Raw genomic sequence first — 25,000 nt, forward strand, 5'->3', positions numbered from 1 at the left:
CTGTCCTCCCTGATTCTAAAGGTAAGTCTTCTGCTTTATCTATTTTTGGATTCTACCTCTCAAGTGGCTCACCACTCTGTCATGTGCTGCTGATGCCTTTTCCATTGGTGCTGCCTTTGAGTCTGTCATGAGGCATTACTCTTGGCTTCATCTACAGTTTTTACCTGGGGACATTAAGGCCAAGTTACTGGATGCTCCTTTGGATAATAATACCCTCTTTAGGACCACTGCTGCTGTTGCTGCTGAAATGCTCAAGTCTTGTCAAGAAAAAGGGGAGGCTTTGCAAGATCTTCAACATATGTAGATAATAGATCCAAACTGGAGTCACCACATGGAAGGACCAGATGAGTAAAAAGTCTTTTATTGTTACATAAAAACACAAGCGCTTTCACGTAGATAAACTACGCTTCTTCAGGTGTAAATACCATGAAAAAATCAAACTTCTTTTATACATATCCTTTTGGCGCGAAAACCAAAATACAGAGCAGTGATTAATCATTATTGTAATTAGCTATTAGTGTTCTTAAATCGGCAATAAACAGTATTTTAAAACTGAACAAAAGCAGCTGATCAATTCATAAAAATTCAAACACATAAGGAGCATATTAGTTGCAATACTGTAAACATTTATAGTAATGCTTCAACGCAAGGTTACACCAAAAGCGTTAAAAGCACTTAAGCGCTACAAACATGAGTACCATTAAAAACTGAAATCCCAGTACGCTAACCTAACGGTATAACAAAATTCCTGTAAAATTATATTGGCTCCAACTCCGTAGCGCCAACCTAACTAATGTCTGCTTGTTTACTTAAGCCAACGAAGCTGGCCAAAATTGGCATTGCTTATAGTACAAGCTCGCATGCATTGTATATTGACTAGTGTATTAAACTCAAAATTAGTCAGTAAATTAAGTACAGGACTTGCCGCTTTAAAACTTGTATACTCTGTAACTTAATAGTTGGAACACGTTCCACAGCTAACAAGCTGTGCTAAATGTAAAAAAACACACTGTTCTGAAATCCACGAAAACAGTGGACGGAAGACAACATAAATGTCACACAAGTTCCAAGATCTATTTCTAAAACTAAATATCCAAATCATATCACTTTTAAACCATAAAATACCAGTATATTCAATGAAGAACCCTTCAGCATAAAAACAAAAAACATGTAGTCTATGTGTTTAAGCCTTAAAGAAGACTGTCAGTAATTACTGGCCATACAGCTGATGTATAATGATGTGAGCTCTCAAGAAACATATAGCCAATCCGGCATTATATTAGTTCTAGCGCAATAAAATACATTTATTTACTCATCTCCTTCACATAATAATATATTAAACATAATTGATTAGCGATAGCACGTCGCAAAACAATGAAATAAAATAAAATACAATCGACAGCTAATAAGCTGCGATAGAGATAAAAATACGATATGCTGGGAACCATGGAAACAGTAAACAATAGAGAGGGAGAGCGTCACCCAAATCCCAAAAGTTTATCTAAAAACAGATGTCCAGGTTATCTCACTGTTAGAACATGAAATACATAGGTATTTAATGAGAAGTCCCTCAGCATAAAACCATTACTATATACAACCTAAGAGTTTAAGTCTGAAAAGACTGTAATTAATTAGTGACCATACGACTACTGTATAATGACTTAAATTCTCAAACAACATATAGCCAGTTCGGCAATGTGAAACATCTTACATAACGAGGTGCCTTTGGTTAGTCATCTCATCCATGTGATAAAAATGTGAACATAGTTAGTTGGCGATGTTCCATCGCAAAACTATAAAACAGTGGGGCAGTGAATATAAAGAAGTCAGATACAATTATAAAACATGAACCGTTGGCATTTCCTGATATTCGGACCTTAACTTCAAAAGTCCCTCATTCCGTAAACTGGGTGAAAGTCATAACATGCAGGGGTTCGCTTGCATGGAAAATGAGAAGATTATTGTGACAGTCTGTAAAATGGAGTATGATTATGTGTTACCTTGACTGTCTAATATGATAAAAAACTATTAACATTCATATAAGTGCTATATTTTATAAAGGTATTTATAATCAACCTATAAAAAATATGATGAATATAAGTAAACTGATGTATTAATAACTTTTATGAATGATATGAAATTATGAAACATAGATCATTATACTAAATTTTATGTGAATGTAGATGTATGGTAATCTAAACACTTCATTGTTAATTACAATCAAATATAGCAATGAATCTGTCTGAAAATAACTATAAATTAATGAAATTCAACACCATATTAATGTTTCTTCCTATTGTTCAAAATAGGCTTAACTGATACAGACTGATTAATCCCAGGAAGTATATGGGCTTTCAAAGTCAAAATCCATTTCAGCTCTCTAATAGCTAACTGGTTGTTATTGTCTCCTTCTCTAGGGTTCAGGGGTAACTTCTCTAATACTTTAAAGCTAAACTTGTGAGTGTTATGTTCAATAATATGTTTGGCTAAAGCATTACTTTCTTTCCCTTTCCTGATGTCATAACAATGATTATAGACCCTATCACGGAGCCGTCTTTTAGTTAATCCTACATAAAACACATTACAGTGGTCACATGTAGCCAAATATATCAAATTGCTGCTATTGCAATCACTAAAAAATCTGGGAATAAAGGTGAATATGCCTTCTGGATGTAAAAAACTGATGTGTTTAGATATATAGGGACACGTGGAGCAACCGCCACAAGGAAAGGTGCCAAACTTATCACAGTCTACTTTACTATATAATGTAGTTCTTTCTAAACAGAGAAGTTCTTTCAAATTATGAGATGTTCTATAACTGAACCTGGGAAATTCACCCACTATAGTTTTGGTAAAGGGATCTGTGACCAAAACATTCCAATTTCTGGAAATGATCTTGTTTAAATTAAAACTGTCACTAGTGAACTTGGTAACATAACTCAGTTTATCCGTGCCGGGGAGGCTTTGCAAGATCTTCAACATATATTTTTCTCTCTCCTGTCTGTAGGATTCAAAGGAAATATCCTACTATGTCTGATTTTATTTGCAGAAAGAGTAATAAGCCTCTACTACTAAGTCTTCTCAGGCTTCTGTGATCCAGATCCCTCCTTTATCTGACAAGCCTGCTCCCCCCCCCAACTTCTCAACCTTGGATTCTTGGGTTCTGTCTGTCATCTGTCAGATTACTTTGTTGTTTGTAAGTTTCTCCCTCCTTTTTCAGGAATTTCCCAAACTCCTCCAGAATAACTTCCTTATTTTTTTAGAGGTCCTCGTGTCCCTGGTGGACCAGGGAACTATTCAAACTGTCCCTTCTTCCCAAGTAGGAAAGGGATCTTACTCCAGGATGTTCCTTGTTCCTCGAAAGGTGGGCACTTGGAGACCTATTCTGGATCTCTCCTTCCTCAACACCTTTGTCAAGGTTCCTTCTTTTTGGATGGTTACTCTTCAAACCCCATTTCCTCTTTTACTACCCCAGGCTTTTCTGGTGTCCTTGAATCTGAAGGATGCTTACCTTTATATTTCTATTTACCTTCTTTTCAAGAAGTTTGTACATTTCTCTGTTTCTTCCTGTCATTTTCAGTTCACTGCTTTGCCCTTTGGCCTCTTTACTGCCCTAAAGGTTTTCACAAAATGCCTATCTCTTGTCATTGCCTTTTTCATGCTCCAAGGCATTCAGATATTTCCTTATCTAGATGACATGTTGCTTCAGGCAACTTTTAACAGTTTTCTGTTTCAGGATCTGGGGTTTACCATATCCCTCCTTCAAAGTCTGGGATTCACTATCAACTTCCAAAAGTGTGTCCTGACTCCATCTCAGGATCGTGTGCATCTAACTTGCAGGATTCAGACAGTGTCAATGTTGGCCTCTCTTCTACCTCCAAAAGCTTTCTTTCAGTTTCTTCTTCCTTTGCCTGCTGTTTCACCCAGAGAGTTTTTTCAAGCCCCGGGATTCATGGCCTGTTATGTTCCAATGCCCCATTTCTAGACTGCACATGTGAAAGCTTCAGTGGTACCTCATGTCACTTTGGCTTCAGCATTGCCAACATCTGGATTCCAGAGTGCCTCTCCTTCCTTGTCTAAAGCGGAATTCGAGTGGTGGATTCAGCAACTTACTCTCAACCCAAGCCTGCCCTTTCAGCCTCCGATTCCTTCTCAGGAACTGTTCACTGATGCTTCAGACATGGGATGGTGGACTTCCTGTGGTCATCTGAAAGTTCAAGGTCTTTGGGTCTCCCCATCAGACGTCAGACCATATCAGCATCAAAAAGATGAGAGCTGTGATTCTCTCCCTTCAAGCTTTTCACCCCATGTTCTCTCCAGGCCCTCTGAAGGTTTACATGAACCGTGCCACAGTTATGCAGTTGTCAACAAGTAGGAGGGCACAAAGTCTTACCTTCTCTGCCTGCTGGCTCTTCAGGCCTGAGTTCTGGCTCTCAGTTAACTCTTCAGGCAGTGTATATTCCTTCAAGTGCACTGAAATGGCAAGACTCTTTGAGTAGGTTCAAAACACTGGCTCATGATTGGATGCTTCACAGAGATGCGTTTCTGGACATAGTCCATTGGTGGGGTATTTCTCAGTTAGATCTTTTTGTATACCCTCTGAACAGTTATCTCCCTCTTCTTATTCTAGGGTGCCATGCCATCTGGTGTGGTAGATGGACACCCTTTCTTTTCCTTGGAAGGTGATGTTTCAGTCTGCCTTCCCTCCCCTTACCTAACTTCCAGGAGTCCTGCAGAAGATTCAGCTGGACTCCTCAAAAAATCTTGTTGTTGACTCCCTTTTGGCCAAGACAGCACTTGTTCCCACCTCTTAATGCATCTGGCCAGTGGCAATCACCACAAGTTACTTCACCAGTTGAACCTCCTCACACAGGACACGGGGGGGGGGGTCACTCATCCATCCTTACTTGTCCACTCTTCAACTGACACTGTGGGAGATAGGGTTGAGGCACCTCTTTTCTCAGACATGCTCAGGGTTTTACAGGAGGCAAGAAAACTTCTACCCAGAAAGTCTTATATGCCCAAATGGAAGAGATTTTCTGTCTGGTACCATGCTCTTAACCAGGACTCCTTTTAAGTGGGAGTCCCTCTGGTTATCTCATATTTGTGTGAGTTGCTTCAGTCTGGTTTGGCCTATTCTTTTGTAAAGGTCCATTTGTCAGCTATTTGTGCCTATCTGCCCTTGAATCCTTCTTTGAGGTCAAATATTTTCTTAGACGTCTTTCATCTAAGGTCCCCAATGAAGCTTATTACTGCTCCATGGTACCTTAATTTTGTTTTAGAAAAATTGACTCTGGCTGCTTTTGAGCCTGCAGATTCAACTTCTCTGCAGCATGAGTTACTTGCTCTTACTTCTGCTCTGAGGGTTTCTGAGCTTCAGGCCCTTATGGTCATCCCTTCTTTCTTGTTTTTTTTTTCACTGAGATAGGGGGGTCCCTTCATACCAATCCTGCTAATGGGTTTTCGTTTAACTCCTTTGATTTCTTTCCTTGTCCTCAGTCTTCTAGTGAAAGAGTCCTTCATACTTTGGATTTGCACAGACAGTTCAGGTATCATTTGGATAAAACTAAGCGCATTCGTAAGCTTGACCAGCTTTTTGTTTCCTTTCATACCAGGACATTGTGTTTGACTGTTTCTAAGCAAACCATCTCCTTATGGATATCTAAAGCCATTTCCTTTTGTTATTCTTTTCATGGCAAATGTCTGTCTACTTCCATCAGAGCTCACTCCACTGGGACTGTTACCTCTCTTGGTGCTTTCTTAAAGGGTTGTGGCAACAATTCCATCCTTGAAGCTGCTACGTGGACTTCAGTGCATACCTTTACTAAGTATTATATATTGGATATGGTCGCTAGCACCAGAGCAGGTTTTGCTAGAGCCATTCTGCACAGATTCATTGAGGAAAGCTTCCCAGCCTTCCACCTGCCAGTCATTTTCTTGAGCTTTTGTTCTCTCCCCAAGGTGAAAGGTACTGCAACAGTGATGGAGTAGAACACAGAAAAGTTGTGTAAAATCTTACCATAATAGTAGATGCCCTTCTCTTGACTGTTGCAATATTTGGTCCATCCTTCCACCCCTGTTTTTCTTTTGAGTTTTGGTTTCCTTCCTGGTCAAGGGTCTTCCTTTTACATTTTCTACTTCTGGATGTGCAGAGCCTCCTTTGGCGTATGGAGACTTTTCTCTTTTATGCCCTATGTCTTGTATGGGGAGCATGTGTGTGATGTACTGCACATACAAGATCTGAAGGCATTGGTATACTGGCCGGACATTTGGAAATCCTTGGCAGGAGATTCCTAAGATGAAGAATACTGCAAGAGTGAAAAGAAGGACATCTGCTGTTATGGTAAGATTTTACACAGCTAGTCTTTCCCTCCTTTTCATATTATATAGCTATTAAACTAGGTTCATAGTAGGCTAACTGTCCTTGTGGGCCATTTTAAGCCTAGCCAATTAACCTCATGTGAGAATGAAGCCCTGTACCTTGTGTCTGTAAGGTAAACACCTTAACCATTATGCCAATTGGAAGAAGTTATCAAGGAAAAAAAAAATCTGTATAGTACATTCCTGTGTGCCATATAAAAATTCGTAGCCAGGTGATATGATGACTGATACAGAATGGCTTGCCGTACCTTGATAGGGTGAGCAAACTATATCACTTTTATAAGGACAGATGGACCCTCATATTTTCTTTTGTGTGAGTACTGAGAGTTTTACATTTGTGGACCGTTATTGTGACTTTGTGTTGGTTGAATGCTGGTGTGAAGTTTAAATATCTTATCTAGTAATTGCCATTGCTTGAGTAAGAAAATTGTGTGACAGCTAGTCATTATGCTTTGCTATTGTATTGTTTGTTTTTGCAGAGACAGCCCTGGCATACAGGGGAACTGTATTTTGGCATTGACTGGACTTGCAGTTACTGTGGCCAAACATGAAAGCAGCCTGCCATCAGAGACTGAAGGAGAACACCAGGTAAGTAGAAAACTCTGTAACTTATACTAGGAAGAATGGTAGTATTTCACATACTATGCATAAATGTTTAATACAGGCATACTTGAGCAGTTGTTAGTGTCCTTGCCTGTGTCAGAATAGATCTCCAGGCTCATTCATTTGTCAATTTTTTCTTTGTTTGTTATAAATGGGGTTTGGGTTGCTTACTTTGGGGAGAAATAACTTGCATCCAGAAAGTTTGTGTTAAGAAAGTGTGTCCTAAACTTAAGTGGCACAGTTGTAGCTTTCCAGAAACATGGTTGGAATTCTGTTTTTGTACTAAGCATTCAAATTTAGCAATGGTCTTTTGGTTTTAGAAGGTCAGCTGAATTAGAGGAAGATGATACAGCTCATGGTAGCTCTTTGTTCCTGCTGAGTGGAAAGTCAGAGTAGTGACCAAGGTTGGAGTGACCTCTAGTAAAGTCTAAAGGCTTGTTTCAAAAGTAGGAAAACACAAGTGGAATTAGATGCTCCATTTCTTATAAAGGAAGAAAAATATTGCCAACTTGTCCTAGGTGATGAAACCTTAAGAATTCCATTCCTCACCAATGTCTTTGTTTTAGGAACACAGGTTTCAGTAGTTGCCCATAGCTTGTAGAGTAGTTGGCTGTATAAACAAAATGAACATAAGAACTTGGGGAGGGTGTCTTAAGAGAATACTTAACATTAAATAGTGTAAGAGCTATACAGAATGAGTTATAAAATTGCCTGGAGCGGATTCTGAAGAGTATTCATGACATATTACTTTGCAAACAAATGGTGCTTGTATGAAGTATGTGGTCTTATTGTACAGATCTGTAAAAAGTATAGAGGGATTCAGAAGAAAGGGAAAATGGGGACTGCAGCTGTTTTAGAGGGGTGTGTGGCACCTCTGACCAGATGAGCAAGTTACACTTCTTTACTTACTCAGTACATTAGTAATTGTTGATTTTGCTTAAATTAATGTATTCTTGGATTCATTCATGTATTTTATCTACTTTATACTTCAGGTTGGAGAGATTTAACTGTAGCCTATTTAGTTCTATTATATTTTGAAGACCATAAAGATCATCTGTTGCTTGTTTGGGCAGCCAATAACATCATCTTGTAGAGTGTGTCACCATGGTTTATTCCTGTTTCGTCCCTTTCTGTAATGGAGAATGCCATTTGTCATCATGACACTGGTTCACATGAGAGTCATTTTAAGGCATAGTCTATGGCAGCATTTTTGGTAGTTAGATAGTAGTATAAGGGAGACTGAGGACAGCTGCTGCAGCAGGCGACATTTCCATTAAGGTACATTGACCATGGAGATGATTAATGTAAGGGGTGATCAGGGTACACAGCCACCTGTATGGGGGGGGGGGGGAGTTCTGACTGTGACCCAGACAGCCCACATTCAGGTGACACTTCTGGCACTGCAGGATCCAGTTGCATGAGAGTGGAAGTTCGGTGACTAATGCCAGCTTAGCAAAGTAAAGAAACAGGCATACAGTCTAAAGGTTTTGTTATAACTTGTTTTTCTATATCGTATTCATTTATAATTATCGTCTTTGAAAATCGGACTGGGCAAATTCTCATTTTGCTCAGTGGCGCATGGAGAAAAACTCCACTTTATAAGTTACAGTTCATGATAATAATAGCAAGATCTGAAGTAGTTACTTCATTTGATCTGCAACCTGTGGGATTCGGATCCGACCTCAGATCCGAGCCGGCAGCTTTCCAAGCTTCAAGATCCGAGCTCCTAGCTCCTCCCCCTACCCATAATCCCATGCTACCAACTACATTACCTCAGATCGTTTTTTGCCGCGGCTAAAGACGGTTGCTTCTCTGTGAAGAGCTCCTAGCATTTGGTGAGATTGTTCCTTTTTTCTCTCAAAACTTTGAAATTTTCTAGTTAAATTTGTGTGTGTGTGTTGTTTTAATCAAAACCTTCCTTGTTAAAAAAAAAACAAAAAAACTCTCTTAGTTTTAAATTGTCTCTCCCCCTCCCCCCTTTAGTGTTTGGGTGTGTGTGTGATAGGATAATGGCTGAATCAAAAGCTATTTTTTCAAAGTGTACTGAGTGTGGCCACAAGCTAGGAGCTCGGATCTTGAAGCTTGGAAAGCTGCCGGCTCGGATCCGAGGTCGGATCCGAATCCCACAGGTTGCAGACAAATGAAGTATCTACTCAGATGGAACGTTATGGTGAGTACATAACTTCTATTTTCTATAATGCAAATGTAATCCTGTTGTTGACTATATGAAGGCTGCAAAACAATATACTGTAACACCACATAAAATGCATTGTAGTTCAGGTTATAATATACATATAACATGGGATAACAGATTCATTTAACATAGTTCATAAGATAAAATTCATGTCAAACTCACTGCTTATCATCTCACAACTGTATGTTAGTGTTATTTTATGTACCTGATAGTCTGCAGATTAGGCAATGCTTTCATATTGACTTGCACGAATTTAGCATAATGGTTAAGGTCTTTGCATTCCATGCAGGAGGAGGATTTGATCCTAACCTGTGGCTGATGCCAGTGTGGAGTTTTGCTTGTACCTTGCACCTCCCAAAAATATGATAGGTATTTTCATTTCAAACTCACCCAAGAATGGAGTTGTTGACAATAACACAGAGTCTAGATGGTGCCTATCAGTTGAAGAGTTGTATAGACCAACTGCTTTGGGCAGCATGTGTGTGCACTATTCCCTCGATAGGAGAGCACAGCTCACAAACTGGGTGCTGTGTCAAGGCTAGTCATTTGATGGTATAAAAATTGTCTCTAGGTGATTTGATCATATTGACTAATGTCACCAAAAATGGGCATGGGTATTTACTGGTGATAAGTGGGTTGAAGACATTTGCCCACTCTGACCTATGCCAGGGACCCACGGTAATGGAGGGAGGTATCTCTGCACCTTCCATAAAGCCTAGAAGCTCTAGGTCAATGAGCTACTGACTGGCTGGTGTCCATTTGTCCAGCTTGGGTTACCTGAGATAACTCTGATGACTGAAAGCTGGGAGTAAAAGTAATCAACCTGCCAAAGATGAACTAAGGATTGCTACATTGCATACAAGTTAACTGACAGGGCACAGCTTGAAAATGGATTACATGATGGTTAGGAGGAAGTTGGACATCCTCTCTGTACAGGAAGCAAGATAAAATGGCAGTAAACCAAAGCCACTTGGCTTGGGATCCAGACTCTACTACTCGGGAGAAGGATAGACTGGAAATAATGTGGGAATTGTGACAGACAGATGGCAGTCAGACTCAAATGTAAGGATAAGGTAGCATTCATAATCTCAGCCATGGTTGTGAAAGTGAGGAAGAGTGCCTTCAGGCAACAGCTGAAGGACCAACTCACTAAAGCAGGAAAGCATGATATCTGATGTACTTTTTATTGTTCCTCAATCCATGGGTTCAGATCTGATCCTCGGATCCGACTTTGCCACATATTTCAGACTTCAGATCCAACTCTCGAGCTCCTCCCTCTATCCACAATGCCCAAGTCAATCTCCATTACCCCAGATCTCATTTGCTGGCATTGTGCTGAGACACAGGACACACTCTTGAGCTGGTTTATAGTGAAGATTTTTGAGTTAATCCTTTTATTCTGTTTTCAAAAGATATTTGTTTTAGACTGTTTATATTTATCCTTCCTCTTACTTCTCGCTGGCATTAGAAGCTGTACTATATTAATATATAGTACTGTCTCTCTTACCATAGCTGGTATTCGGTTTACCTTTCATTCAAGATCATCTTTTTAAATTACATTGTTGGTAATTATTCTTTTCTATCTGCTTTCCCTCCTTAGGAAAAAAAACTGCCTTTTTCCTTTCACTGTGTTCTTTATTTACATTTGCAGCCTATACTCTGGATATTTTCCCAACCATGTTGGATAAACCAATGGGTTTCAAAAAATGCACTTCTTGTGGGCATAATCCTGAATCAGATGCCCACAGGTAGTGGGGTTTATTGCCTCAGAGCCAGTCACCCGGACACAAACTGTTCAGTTTGTTCAACTTTTAATCCAAGGGCCTTGGCTGACAGACGCAACAATTTAATATTAAAGGGAATTCTTCCTGTTATTGCTACATCTTCAGGGGCTCAGTCTCCCTATAAAGTGGTCAAGTCTGCTCCATCAGAGCAAAGAAAATGCTACCCACTGAAGTCACCCAGGTTTTTGTTGGAGCCTCCACTCAAAAGTTGTGACATCTCGGATCTGACGGCATTGGATCCTGAGACCAGACCTTCAGATCCAAAACTTTCTGATCCAAAATCTTCAGATCCGGTAATTATATTGGCAAGCCCAACACCACCTTTTTCAGATCCTAGCTCCACTGATCCAAAACCTGGCACCTCACAAAGTTTTCATACAGCAAAGTTTACAGTTAGACCAATATCATCTGCTCTGCATCCCCTTGATACAAACTCCAAAGAGACTTTCAAGACCTCCATCCACTACATCCTCCAGGTCCCCCAGAAGTTTGTCAGAAGCAGGTGTGGCTAGGATGATGCAAAAATTTCTCAAAGCACAGATCCAGATAGGGGTCATACCGCCTCCTTCCCCTATCGGATCCGTGAGCCTCCCTACATCATCCCATACTATTCTCTCTTCTTAGATCCATCCAGTTGTTTCGAAGTCCCAGGATCTGAAAACCCAGAGAGGTCTTGAGTTGGATCTGAAGATTTCTTCTTTTACCCGATGGTATCTCCGACTGGTCCTTCTCTGATAACGTTGGATCAGAATGGGTCCCAGAGCTGAAGTGATGGTGCCAGATCTGTGTTGCCAGGATCAACTGTCATGTTGTTGGATCCATCCCTGCACCTCAAAGTCTCATCCCTGGATAGTTAAGGTCCAGTTCCATCCTCAAGGCTTGGATCCGAAGGTGGTCGAGATCTGCATTTGCTGAGGGCTTCAGCTCTGGCTTGGTTGATTGAGGCTTCTCTGGGTCCAGCTATCTGAGGTCATGGAAAGGGCTTTTTCTCTATCCAGGAAACCGCCTTCTCATTTTTCAGATCCTGCACCCTTTCCTTCGTTGGATCTGAGCTGTGATTCGATCAGGCCTACTCCACAGGGACAGCCACTTCCAATACATGTCCATTTGGTTCCAGTAGAGGAAGTTCCCCTCTCTTCTGATGCCTTCCCTGAACATCCCATGAAGGAAGTGCATTGGAAGGGAACATGCAAGAGGAGGCACATGGACTCCCCAGTGGAGTCTGTCATGGAGTTTACCAATTTTGATGAAGGAGAAAAGTCCCCTAGATCACCACCAGAAGGCATCTCCTTCAGAGACATTTTAGAGATCCTTAGACAAAAGGGTGGCTGGTCTACCAAAAATCCCTCTCTGGAAGAATCAGTTTTTTGCAAGCTTTTGGTAATGACCTGTCTACTCCTTGGGTTATCCCCTGGAGGATGAACTCATCGATTTAATTTCCCACTGGACTTGGAAGGAACTGGATACTGTCAAAACTATTCTGGAAAGACCTGACAAATTCTTAGCCCCTCCAAAAGACAGACCCCACTGGAGCAAAGGGGTCCCAGTTGATGTTATGGTGGTGGCAGCAGCCCCCAAGAAAGAGCTAGCAGAACAGCGCTCTTCTATCCATTCACCACAGAGGAAGTCTAGATCGTTGGACAGATTCAGAGAGCAAGTCTTTGTCTTAGTGATCTTTGCCCTGAGGTCTCTTAATTACCTAACACACTTTGCAAGACTTCAGAGAGATTTGAATAAAGTGCTATCAAATACTCTGAGTCCATGTCTGCAGAGGATTTTAAAAGAACATCCTTTAAGCTGGCCACTCACTTGTCTATATCAAATGCTTTAATGAGTTTGATTTCTCACACAGCTGAAGGCACCTTACAAGCAGCTAGTTCAGACATTGCCGTAAGGAGACATGCCTGGATACAGCTATGCCACTTTGTGGAGCCTTTTAAGACATCCTTTATCAATACCCCCTTTGATGGCACACCCATATTTGGGCCGTCAGTAAAAGAGATGCGTACCTGCAGCTAACAAGATGGAAAGATTCTGTCTGCATTGGGAGTAAAATTTTCTATTCCTCAGTGAACCTTTTCCAGGAATGAATCAGAGAACTGCTAAGAAAATATGGTTCCAAAAGTTTCAGGGACATTTCCAAGATCCACGCAGGGATACTCCAGAGGCAGAGGAGGAAGTTCTATTGTGAGATGTTGCCCTAGAGACAGAGGAGGCCCTCAGAACCAGGGTTTCTGAGATTACTTTCTGGACAAGACCCTTCCAGCGTTCCCTGACTGTCCATCTCTGTAGGCAGTTGGGGGATGATTATCCCTGCACCCAGAAGATTGTTCATATATAACAAAAGTTATGTGGGTGCTAAACATCCTATCCAGAGACTATTTCATTCCATTTTCATAAAAAGAAGAAACTTCCTGATGTTCCACCCAGTAAGCGGAAAGATGCAGCAAAAGAAATTCAAAAGCTGCTAGAGAAATGAGTCCTCCAAAAGGTCCATCCAGACCAAATGGGTTTTGGAATTTACTCACCCTTCTTTTTAGTGCTCAGGAAGCTAGGGGACCTCAGTCCAATTTCGGATCTAAGCAAACTGAATCAGTATGTGAAGGATTCGATGTTCCAAATGATCACGGTACAGTCCATCTTGCCTTTTCTTTACAAAGATGATTGGATGTGCTGATAAATCTTCAGGATGCATACTATTACATCAAAATAGACAGGCATTCCTGAAGGCACTTGTGCTTTTGGCTGGGAGTCGCAACCAATTCAGAGTCCTACCATTTGGACTCACCACAGCCCCTAGGGTGTTTACCAAATGAATGGCAGTGGTGGCTGCTCATCTGAGACTCAAAGGATTCTGAGTGTTTCCATATCCAGATGACTGGCTCCTCACCACCCCCTCTAAGCGTCTTCTCCTACAGTCCCGATTAGTCACTAGGGATAACAGTAAGATGTTATGTGATCCTATCTCGCCTACATTCTGACTGATGGGTTCGGAGCCGATCCCTCGGCTCCGACTCGGCACGCTTATGCCAAAGAGCGAAGTCTCTTATTGGCTGAGCTTATTATATCCCAGGATGCACCACTACCATTCCCCCAGATCTCGTTTGCCGCTAACCTGCGAAGACGTGGTCTCGAGCTGGCTGAGCTGAGTAGTTCTTTTTTGACTAACTTTTCTGTCAGTTTTGCTGTTTTCTCTCAAAAAAAGCTGTTTTAACAGCTATTCTTACATTGTTGTGTGGTTGGTTTGAATTTGTTGTGGAAATTTGTTGTGTGACTGGGTTGTGTTTGCTAGGCCCCCTTCATCTAGGGCCTTCCCGGTTAATCAACCCTTCTATATATATAGTAAAAGGCTTTAAAGCTTTTGGTAGCTGTCTGTTCTTACAGGGTTTCTAAGCCCCTGTCATTTGCGAGTGATAACTGTAAGCCTATACTTAGGGGTGTCACCAGTAATTGTATTTCTTCCAGTCAGATTACTGAAATTCCCCCCATAATGTCTCAGAATCCTAGGCCTTCGGGCTTTAAAAAATGTGTAAAATGTAGTTTCAAAATGTCCATCACGGACGATCACTCGCTCTGTGTGTATTGCTTAGGGGCAAAACATTTACAGGAATCATGTAGCGTATGTCACGCTTTTTCCTCAAGGGTCCTCCAGGAGAGGAAAAATAAATTAATTCTTAAGGGATTAATTAAACCTTCTTCGAAGAAGCTTTGGCGTCCTCTCCTTCTCCGGCCAAAGAAAGGCGCCGGTTCCGACCAGTCCGTCGGATCCGACCGCTAAGAAACATAGGCAGGCCTCTCCTTCGGCTCCAAGGACTTCGGAGCCGAGGTTGAAACTGTCTGCCTCGATGCCACCAGTATCGACTCCTCTGGCTTCGGAGCCGATGGCTGGGGCATCGAGAGGCGGGTCACCTTCGTCGGCTCCACTGCTCTCGGAGCCGACAAAGGTTGCCCGCTCAGACACTTCCTCCTCGGCGCCAAGTCCACCTCGGCACCGATGGAATCTGGTATGTGTATTCCCTCGGCGCCGATACTCATCGAAGTCGCCGGAGCCGGTCCCCTAGCCCTTTGGGGCCGTTGGAGAGGCCTTCTCGAACCCGTTCTGTTTCCTCTCGGTCTTCGAGGATGTCAGATTCTGATATAGACAGGGTGCTCCAAAGACTGTTCCAGTCCCCAGTCTTCCAAAAATTTGTTTCGGTTCCGACCCAGTTGGCTTCGGAGCCGATGACCTTGGCCCACCCCATTGCCATTCCTCCTCCGACCGCTTCGGCTCCGTCAGAGCAGGTGCTGTTGGAGCCGGTGGAGATCTCAGGGTCGGCTCCGACCCTTACTCCAACCCGGGCCTTCGGGTCCGAGTTTGGTACGCGGACTTCTTCAGCTGGACCCGGGGGTGATGTTTCGGGACCTATGCTTGCGGTTCCGAGCCTCCCCCGCGGTGCTTCGCTGGGACTTCCGTCGGCTATCACGGCTCCGGGGACCGGACACTCCCAGGATTCTGGGGGTCCGGCTTTCAGGGCCATGAGGAGTGCCTTGGCCAAGTCCTCTTCGGCCATCTCTCCGGCTTTACCGGCACCTTCCCTGGGCGTGGAGACTGGGTCTTTGGCAGTTCCCTGTCCGTAGTCAGCGGAGCCTGGGCCTGAGGTTACCCCAGTGGGGTTCCCTCCTCCTGAGGGTTCTTCGGAGTTGTCTTCGGAGGAACCCCCAAGGAAGAGATCGTGCAAGAGGAAGCACGTGGACTCCCCGAGTCTATTACATCAGACACTGATCTGGATGATGCAGAGGGGTCCCAAGTCGCCCTCGGATGATGTCTCATTTGCAGACATCTTAGAGATCCTCAAACAACGAGGCGGCTGGATATCCAAACCCCCTCTGCTGACGAGTCAGTGCTCCTCAAGGCCTTTGGGGCTCAGCCCTCCGCCTCCTGGGTGTCTCCGCCCTTGACGAGCTTCTGGATTTAGTTTATCGAAGGGCGTGGGAACATCCAGATACCGTGGAACCAGTCCCTTCTCGTCCAAATAAATTTTTGTCTGCTCCCCGAGAAGGAGTTCCTCACTAAAGGCGTGGCTGTAGATGCCATGGTGGTGGCATCTGCTACACAACAGGACGTGGCAGAGGCTTCAACGTCCGTCCATCCTCCTAATAAGGAGTCTAGGAGTATGGACAGGTACGGAAGCGCACCCTGACTTCAGCGGCCTTTACTTTAAGGTCTCTGAATTATTTGGCACATTTTACCAGGCTTCAGAGGGATCTGGTCAAGGAGTTGTCAGATTCCTCTGGTAACCTACCTGAGCAGCTAGCCCAGTCGGTTAGCTCTCAGTTGGCTATCCTTACGTCAATTTCTAACTCGTCCATGAGGCTCATTTCCTATGCGGCGAAGGGGGTAGAGCGGCAGGCACAGGCGTGGCTCACGGAGACAAGCCTGGCTCCGCTTGTGTCAGTTCATGGAGGCCTTCAAGTCTTCCTTCGCCGACGCTCCCTTTGATGGGTCCTCATTGTTTGGACCCAAGGTTAAAGACACCCTTACCCGCTGTGAGCAAGAGGGAAAAACTTTATCTGCCGTAGGTGCCGTTATTCCACTCCCTTCGGCCTTACCCCAAGGCTAAAGGAGGTGGGAAAATGTGGTTCCAAGTCTCGCAAGTTTTTCTCCCAACAGCCGGAAGATTGCCGTTCCAGAGGCTGAGGACGGGAAATTTTTCAGGGAGACGCCGTCCCAGAGGTGGCAGAGGGCCCCGCAATTCTGGAGACCGCGAGTCCTTTCGTGGCTCTTCAGCCTCCCACACGTCATGAGGGGTTGTCCGGCTGTGCTGCTCGAGCCAGTCGGGTGTCGCTTTTGCCAAGCACCTAAAAGCCTGGGAGTCAATCACTCAGGACAGATGGGTGCTTCGGATCATTGCCGGAGGTTACACCATCCCATTCACATACTCGCCCCCACCGTCCAAAAGAATCCCGGACCCACCACCCAGTCAAAGGGAAATGGCAGCCGCAGAAGCTTTAAAGCTGCTAGAAAGGAGTCATCCAACCGGTCCCCACAGACCAGATCGGATCAGGAAATTACTCCAGGTTCTTTTAGTGCCAAAAGACAGGGGACCTGAGACCAATATTGGATCTCAGCAGACTGAACCAATCCGTCACGAAATCCAAATTCGAATGGTCACGTTACAATCCATTCTCCCATTGTTGGAGAAGGATGTTTGGATGTGCTCCATAGACCTCAAGGACGCCTATTATCACATACCGATACATCAGGCATCCAGGAGGTATCTGCGCTTCAGCCTGGGAGTCAGTCATTACCAATTGTGCGCTCTGCCCTTTGGTCTCACCACAGCCCCAGGGTGTTCACCAAGTGTTTGGCAGTAGTGACGGCTCACCTGAGAAGTCTTGGATTCCAAGTGTTTCCCTATCTCGACGACTGGCTCCTGACTGCCACCACCAGGCATCTACTAATGGACAACCTCAAAGCCACCATCTCCCTGGGTATTTCCCTGGGGATTACATTCAATTGGTCAAAGTCTGTCTTGCTGCCCTCTCAACGCATAAAGTTTATAGGAGCAGAGATAGACTCAAGATTGATGCGCGTCTTTCTTCCTGCCGAAAGGATCCAAACTTTACAGGGCCAAGTTCAAGCTCTGATCTTGAGATCCAAAGCCCCAGCCAGGATGGTTCTACAAGTTTTAGGCTCAATGTCTGCCACGGTTCTTTTAGTTCCTCTGGCAAGATTACACATGAGGATTCTTCAGTGGCTCTTGTCAACTCAATGGTCCTTTCAGGATCTTCCTCAATCATCACATCATGATTACGGAAATATGCAAAAGGGACCTTCGCTGGTGGCTTCAGACATCCAATTTGAATCAAGGAAAACCCTTTGTTCTCCCCTCTCCAGTGGTTACCCTGACGACAGATGCCTCCCAGATAGGGTGGGGGGGGCATTGTCTGGGCAGGCTAGTTCAGGGCTCCTGGCTTCCAGACGAAGCTCTTCTCCACATCAACGTGTTGGAGATGAGGGCTGTACTTCTATCCCTACAAGCCTTACACAAGTTTCTTCCTCAGGGCATCATCGCCATCCACACAGACAACATGTCGGTGGTTTGGTATCTGAACAAACAAGGAGGGACCAGATCGTATCCCCTTTGCAGAGAGGCCATGAGAGTGTGGGAATGGGCTGTAGCTACCAACCGCTTCTTGGTAGCGACCCACATCCCGGAAAGTCAAATATATTGGCAGACAAATTGAGCAGGACAATTCTCTCTCCTCACGAAAGTGGTCTCTAAACCACACAGTAGCAGCTCAGGTTTTCAGGAGATGGGGACGCTGCTGCGACCTATTTGCAACTCCACTAAACACCAAGTGCCAAAGGTTCTTCTCCTTGATCCCACATCAGGGAGTACCAGCCATGGATGCTCTAGCACAACCTTGGCCAACAGGGCTACTTTATGCCTTTCCTCCAATTCCGCTTCTTCCCAGAGTTATTCAAAAAGCTTCTCAACTGGGGTCTTCAATGATACTGATTGCCCCATACTGGCCTCGTCAGGTATGGTTTCCCTACCTGAAGAAGCATGCAGTGGACGATCCGTGGACTTTAGACCTAATTCGGACTTGTTAATCCATCAGTCGGGACATCGGCATCAGTCCCTTCAATCTTTGAAATTGACAGCTTGGCTCCTCCGCTTCCGACTTTAGTTAGAAGGCACACACTAGACCCGGAAGTTGTTCACATTTTATCTTCGGCCCACAAACCCACCACTAACAAATTGTACCTTAGTAAGTGGAAGAGGTTTGCTATCTGGGCTCAACTCAAGGGCTTAGACCCTATCACTGCTCCTGTCCCAGAGGTCTTGAAATTCTTAACATCCCTGTTTAATCAGGGATCTTCTGTCTCAACTATTAAAGTCCAACTTGCGGCTATCTCTAAATTCCACGAATCCATGGATCCTCCTTTGATGAGCAGCAGACTATGCAAAACTTTCATTAAAGGTGCGAGCCTATTAAGACCCCCAATTTTTCATCCTGCACCTCCGTGGGATCTTGATTTGGTGCTTCGCGCATTAACATCTCCCCCTTTCGAACCGGCTGCTACATGCGAGTTAAAATATCTGTCTTGGAAAACTGCCTTCTTAGTTGCAATTACTTCTGCAAGAAGAGTTTCAGAGCTTCAAGCCCTGTCTATTAAGCCACCGTACTTGATTTTCCACAAGGATAGTGTATCACTTAGGCCTAATCCATCCTTTGTCCCAAAGGTCTGTTCTAGTTTCTGCCTACAACAATCTCTAGAGCTACCAGTTTTCTTCCCAAAATTCTCCAATGAAGCAGAATACACTCTTCATAAATTGAATGTTCACAGGCAATTACGCTTCTATTTAGACAGGACTCAGCAACTTCGTAAGTCAGACCAGTTGTTTGTGTCCTTCTCAGATAATAAACTGGGCCAAACCATCACAAAAGCTACTATCTCAAAATGGATCAGAGATTGCATAACTCAGGCTTATTCTTCTTTAAATAAGCAACTTACAACATCTATCAAAGCTCATTCTACCAGAGCTATGGCTACTTCTATAGCTTTTCATTCCAAGCTCGCTATATCGGAAATCTGTGCTGCGGCTACTTGGTCCAATCCGCACACTTTCATTTCCCACTACAAATTGGATGTGGCATCTAAAGGACGAGCATCATTTGGTTCCACGGTACTCAGGAGTGTTTTCCAGTGAGCCACCCAGGATTCAGGTGCTAGGACGCTGTCCCATCAGTCAGAATGTAGGCGAGATAGGATCACATAACATCTTTTAGTTATGTACTCACCATAACTTCAGATGTTTGGGATCCATCTCGCCTACATTCCTAATACCCACCCTCCTTCCACCTGCCTTGGAGATCAGAAGAGATTGAACGGTTTTGAGTTCTACTGTTTTATCTTGTTTCATCTGACGATGTTATATAAGCAGGGTATGCATGTGTGCATGTATGCGGACAAACTAGATCTGGGGGAATGGTAGTGGTGCATCCTGGGATATAATAAGCTCAGCCAATAAGAGACTTCGCTCTTTGGCATAAGCGTGCCGAGTCGGAGCCGAGGGATCGGCTCCGAACCCATCAGTCAGAATGTAGGCGAGATGGATCCCAAACATCTGAAGTTATGGTGAGTACATAACTAAAAGTTATACCAAGTCACACCTAACACCAGTCCACAGCCTGGAGTTCATTGGTACACCTCTGAGTACAACAACAGAGGTAGCCTTTCTACCACCTCATTGCATATCCATCGTAAGTAATGAGGTTCCTGTACTTATTTCCCAACCATCTCCTCCAAAAAGATGAGTTCTTCAAGCACTAGGATGTATAGCAGAAGCCATTGCATTACTTCCCTTGGCACATTTCTTTGTGTGACCTTCATTGGACACTAGCTGTTCAGTGGTCCATTTTGTCAACTCCTATCCTTTCTAGTCAAGCTAACCTCAGTTTGCAAATGGCATATTCACTGGTGGATTCAATCAGACATTCACCTAGGCCGACCTTTTGTTTTGCCGTTTCCAATGGCCATAGTGACCATGGGTGCTTCCCAACTAGGGTAGGAGGGCATTTCTTAGGAAGGATGGTCCAAGGCATATGGTCCCCTCAAGAAACCAATCCTACATATCCGTGTACTAGACATGAGAGCAGTCATACTCGCATTGTAGGCTTTTCAGGATGCTGTTCCTCTAGGCACTACTGCAATTCAGACCAACAACATGTTTGTGGTCTGGTACATCAACAAACAAGGAGGAGCTCAGTCTGATCTCCTCTGCAGACAGGCCATGAGAGAGTAGGAGTGGGTGATCTTATCAGACCACTTTCTAATTGCAATGCACATTCTGGGGAAAACTAACATGTTAGTGGACATACTAACAGGTCCATCCTGATACCTTCCGAGTGGTCTCAATCAGTCTGTGGTAAAAAGGATCTTCTGTTGTTGAGACTGACCTTGCTGTGACCTCTTTGTGTCTCCCCACAACAATAAGTGCAGCAGGTACTTTGCTCTTATCCCAACTCAGGGAGAGTCACCGAGAGATGCTCTAGTCCATGCTTGGCCCTTCAGTCTTTTTTATGTTTATCCCCCTGTTCCTTTGATTCCCAAATTTCTGCAGAAAACAAGTTGGTTGAGGAGCTTAGTCATCCTGATTTCCGCCTTCTGGCCTCGACAGGTATGGTTCCCCTTCCTATAGTCTCATCTTCGTTCTCCTCATGGGTACTGGAGCCATCTCCAGATCTCCTCTCTCACTTATCAGAGATCCAACATCCCAATATCCAGGCCCTCACACTAACCACATGGTTTTGCCACTTCCAGTAATAATTAGCCCAAGCATTGTTAGCCAGTATGTACCATTATTTTGGACTCTCAAAAATAATCTACTAAGAAAGTTTACAAGAGCAGGTGGAAGAAGTTCTCCCTTTGGGCTTTGAATAATGAGATTGTGACCCAGTCTTTGCTCCAGTTTCTGCAGTATTTGAATTTTCAGCAATCCTTTTTAAAGAAGGAGCTAGTTTCTGTGCGATAAAGTTGGAATTAGCAGCCATCTCTAATTTTCACACAGGATATAGAACTTATTCTTTGGCTTCTTCCTAATTATGCAAAGCATTTCTAAAAGGTGTTTTACTTCTCAGACCCCCATTAATGGATCCGTCACCTCCCTGGGATCTCACAGTTGTGCTACAAGATCCAGCTCAAAAACTTTTTGGACCTTCAGCTAAAATTGATTTAAAATTTCTTTGATGGAAAACAGTTTTTTTGGTAGTCATTGCTTCCACAAATAGGATATCTGAACTCTGGACTCTTTCCTCAAAACCTCCTTAAATCATCTTACAAATAGAGAGAGGGTTACCTTATGCCTTTTTTACCCAAAGTGGCTTCTGAAATTAACATTAATCCTTCCATTCATTTACCAGTCTTCTTTCCAAATTTTTCGAAAAAAGGAGAGTATGTGCTTCATCTCCTTGACGTACATAGACAAGTATGATTTTATCTTCACAGGACAAAACAAATCAGAAAATCAGATCAACTGTTTCTTTTTCACAAAAATGATTGGGGTTCCCAGTTTCTAAAGTAACTCTAGAAAAATGCATTACAAACTATATTTCTTGGATTTATTCTCAACAAGATGTGGCCTTACCCAAACCACCCAAGGCTCATTCAACCATGGCTGCCTCATCTGGTTTTTGGTCTAGAACATCTATTGATGATATTTGTGCAGGAGCCACATGGTCTAGTGCTCATACCTTTGTTACTTGTTACAGATTAGATATTATTTCTATAAACAGTTCCATGTTTGGTTCGGTGGTACTCCGAAATATCCTTCTATGAGGCCCACCCAAGATCAGCGTAGCTGAGGACTCTGTACTATGGGTTGAAGAAGGATGAAAAGGACAACATTAGATTTAAAAGTTATGTACTCACCCTAACTAGGCATCTGTGTTGTCCATTTTCATTCTCTCAACTTCCCTCCCATCCATCCCCCTTCCTTCATTTTCTGGAGAGACCTGTAGGACTGTGGTTTTTGAACCAACAGTTCCTGGTTTGAATCTTTTCTTTCTCTATCAGCTGTCCCTGTCTTTGTCTAGCTATATGGGCCTATTGGCAACAAAGGTAATGAGGATGAACTAAGGCATTATGGATAGAGGGAGGTGCTCGTGAGTTGGATCCAAAGTCTGGAGTGTGAGGCTGAGTTGGATCTGAGAATCGTATCTGAACCCATGTGTTGAGGAAGAATGAAAATTGACAACACAAATGACTAGTTATGGTGAGTACATAACTTTTAATTTGTGTTGACAATGGTGGAACTGGGTGTATATAGCAGGAAAGATATAACAGGATATAAGGACTACCTGGGTCCACATGGGTGGTGCAACAGTAACAGACAAGGAGAGGCCATTCTAGACATCTGTTTGGCATATGGCTTGATGGTGGCCAACACATGGTTCAATAAAAGTGATGGTCACAAGACCACATACAAAAGTGGCCAACATGCAACTCAAATTGACCTCCTTCTAGTAAGGAAAAGGCATTGTGGTAGAATCAGTGATTGTAGAGTCATGTCCAGTGAAACAGCCCACATAAACCACAGGTTCCCACAATCAGCTGTAAGCAGTGGTCAGAGAAGGCTCTAAGGCCAACAGAGAGACTAGGCTGAAGATGTAGAAGTTGACTGGAGAGAAAGTACAAGAGTTCAAGGATAACAGTAAGGGTTCTAGAACCTCAAGAAGAGGAAATAGGTGGAGATGAAGAAGACTAGTAGCGCCTCAAAAAATTGTGTGTGAGGACTATAGAACAAATTTGTAGCCGAGCCAGGTATGGAAATAGTGTATATGGAAATCTGATGGTGGAAAGCAAAACTTCAGGAAGTGTAGTGAGAGGTAAAATAGTCAGACCAGGCTAAGAAGGCATACTGGTTGGTTTACAAAGGGACTAAGTGAGCAGTTGCAGTAGCAAAGAACATGGCGTCAGGGTGTACTATACCAACTTCTAGAAAGTGATTCAGCAGACTGTACAAAGAAACTGTCAGGTTGCAAGGCAAAGACAACAAGATAAAGAAATAGTCATTAGACACCCTTTATAAGGATGCCAGCAACAACCTGCTTACAAGTCCACAGGGAATCAAAGGCAGATGAATGAAATACTTCCAGTAGCTTTTGAATGAAGAAAACTCCACAGAGGTTATACTGTACCTGTCACAGCTTTTGGTCAAAGAGATAAGAATAGCACTAAGGAAAGTGAAGTCAGGGAAAGCAACAGGCTCAGATGAGGTCACAGCAGATATGATCAAGATGGGTGAGTTAGGGGAGAAATGTCCCCTGAGGGTACTCATAGCAGTAAGGAGAGATGTGTATCCCATACGTCTAGAGAATAAGCAGTCTAGTGCCACTGTACAAGAACAAGCAGGGATATTCACAAATGTGGGAAGTATAGAGGTGTAAACGTCTGTCACACTGTATGAAAGCTCTGGAGAGAAAATGATTGAGAAACAAATACACAGAGTAGTAGAAGGTAAAATGGGAGATGAGCTGTTTGGATTTTAATCAGGATGCAGCACAAGTGACTGTTTACTGCAAGGCAGATAGTTGAGAAGAAGCTAGAGATGAGGAAAGATTTCAAATGGGCTTTCCTAATCTATATGACAAGGTACTAAGAAAGCTGATTTAGATAGTTTTGTGATGGTTCAAAGTCACAGAAACATTAGTAGATTTAGTGCAGACTATATGCACAAGGATCCAATGACACAAGTACAAACAGTGTTCAGACTCACGGAGAGGTTGCTTGTGGGCAGTGATTATGCATTAAGGTGCAGCTCTGAGCCCACTGCTGTTCAGGTCAGGGGGAACAGATCAACAAAGTTCCTGTATGCAGGCAATGTGGCATTTCACGCAGACTTTGAAGAACAACTTCAGCAAATGATAATGGAATGGAATGCAGCACTGATGGCACATGGGATGAAATTGATCTAGATAAGACAGTTGTAATATCAGCAAAATGGGAAATTTGAAGAAGGTGAAAACTAAAATGGAAAGTAAAGTAGTCGAACAGGTTAGCAGCTTCAAGTATCTGGGAGGCGTGGTTGAGGAAAAGGGAAGTCTGAATGAAGAGGTCAAAGCTATAATCAGAGGGGCTGCAGTGAAATGACACAATGTCAGGGGTAGTGTGTGACAGAAGAATACCACAGAAACTAAAAGTAAGGTATTTGAATGGTGTGACCAGTACTACTGCATGGTACAGGTGTTTAGGTAGTGAAAGCAGAGCAGTTGAAGCTAGAGGTGATGGAAATGAAGTGCCTGAGACAAGGTGGTAGGATGCCCACTGAGAAACAAATAAAGAAAGGAGGACATCAGAGCAGAAGCCTTAGTAGCTGCAATTGCAAAGAAAGTCAAAGAGAATAGGTTTGGGTACGGGTCGCAAAGGCAGAAAAAATCTTTTGAAGAAGATTTGGAACACACAGGAAGAAGGCAAGAGAAAACGAGGGCATCCGGCAAAGAGGTGGATTGTGTGTGACAAAATCTACGACAGTCAGGCATGAGTGAAGAA

The 25,000-nt window shown here is 43.4% G+C and overlaps 1 protein-coding gene across 1 annotated transcript in view; it reads left to right on the forward strand.

Annotated features, from left to right (window-relative positions):
* The window catches only part of FOCAD (focadhesin), a 2,336,882-nt gene that overhangs the window by 1,586,673 nt on the left and 725,209 nt on the right, over nucleotides 1-25,000 (forward strand). The window contains exon 25 of the mRNA XM_044060381.1: nucleotides 6,861-6,969. Within this exon, the coding sequence (XP_043916316.1) occupies nucleotides 6,861-6,969 (109 nt within the window). The remainder of the gene's footprint in view (nucleotides 1-6,860; nucleotides 6,970-25,000) is intronic.

This window comes from Protopterus annectens, chromosome 2.part0 (assembly GCF_019279795.1).
Source record: "Protopterus annectens isolate FY-2018-M chromosome 2.part0, PAN1.0, whole genome shotgun sequence".
Lineage (NCBI taxonomy): Eukaryota > Metazoa > Chordata > Ceratodontiformes > Protopteridae > Protopterus > Protopterus annectens.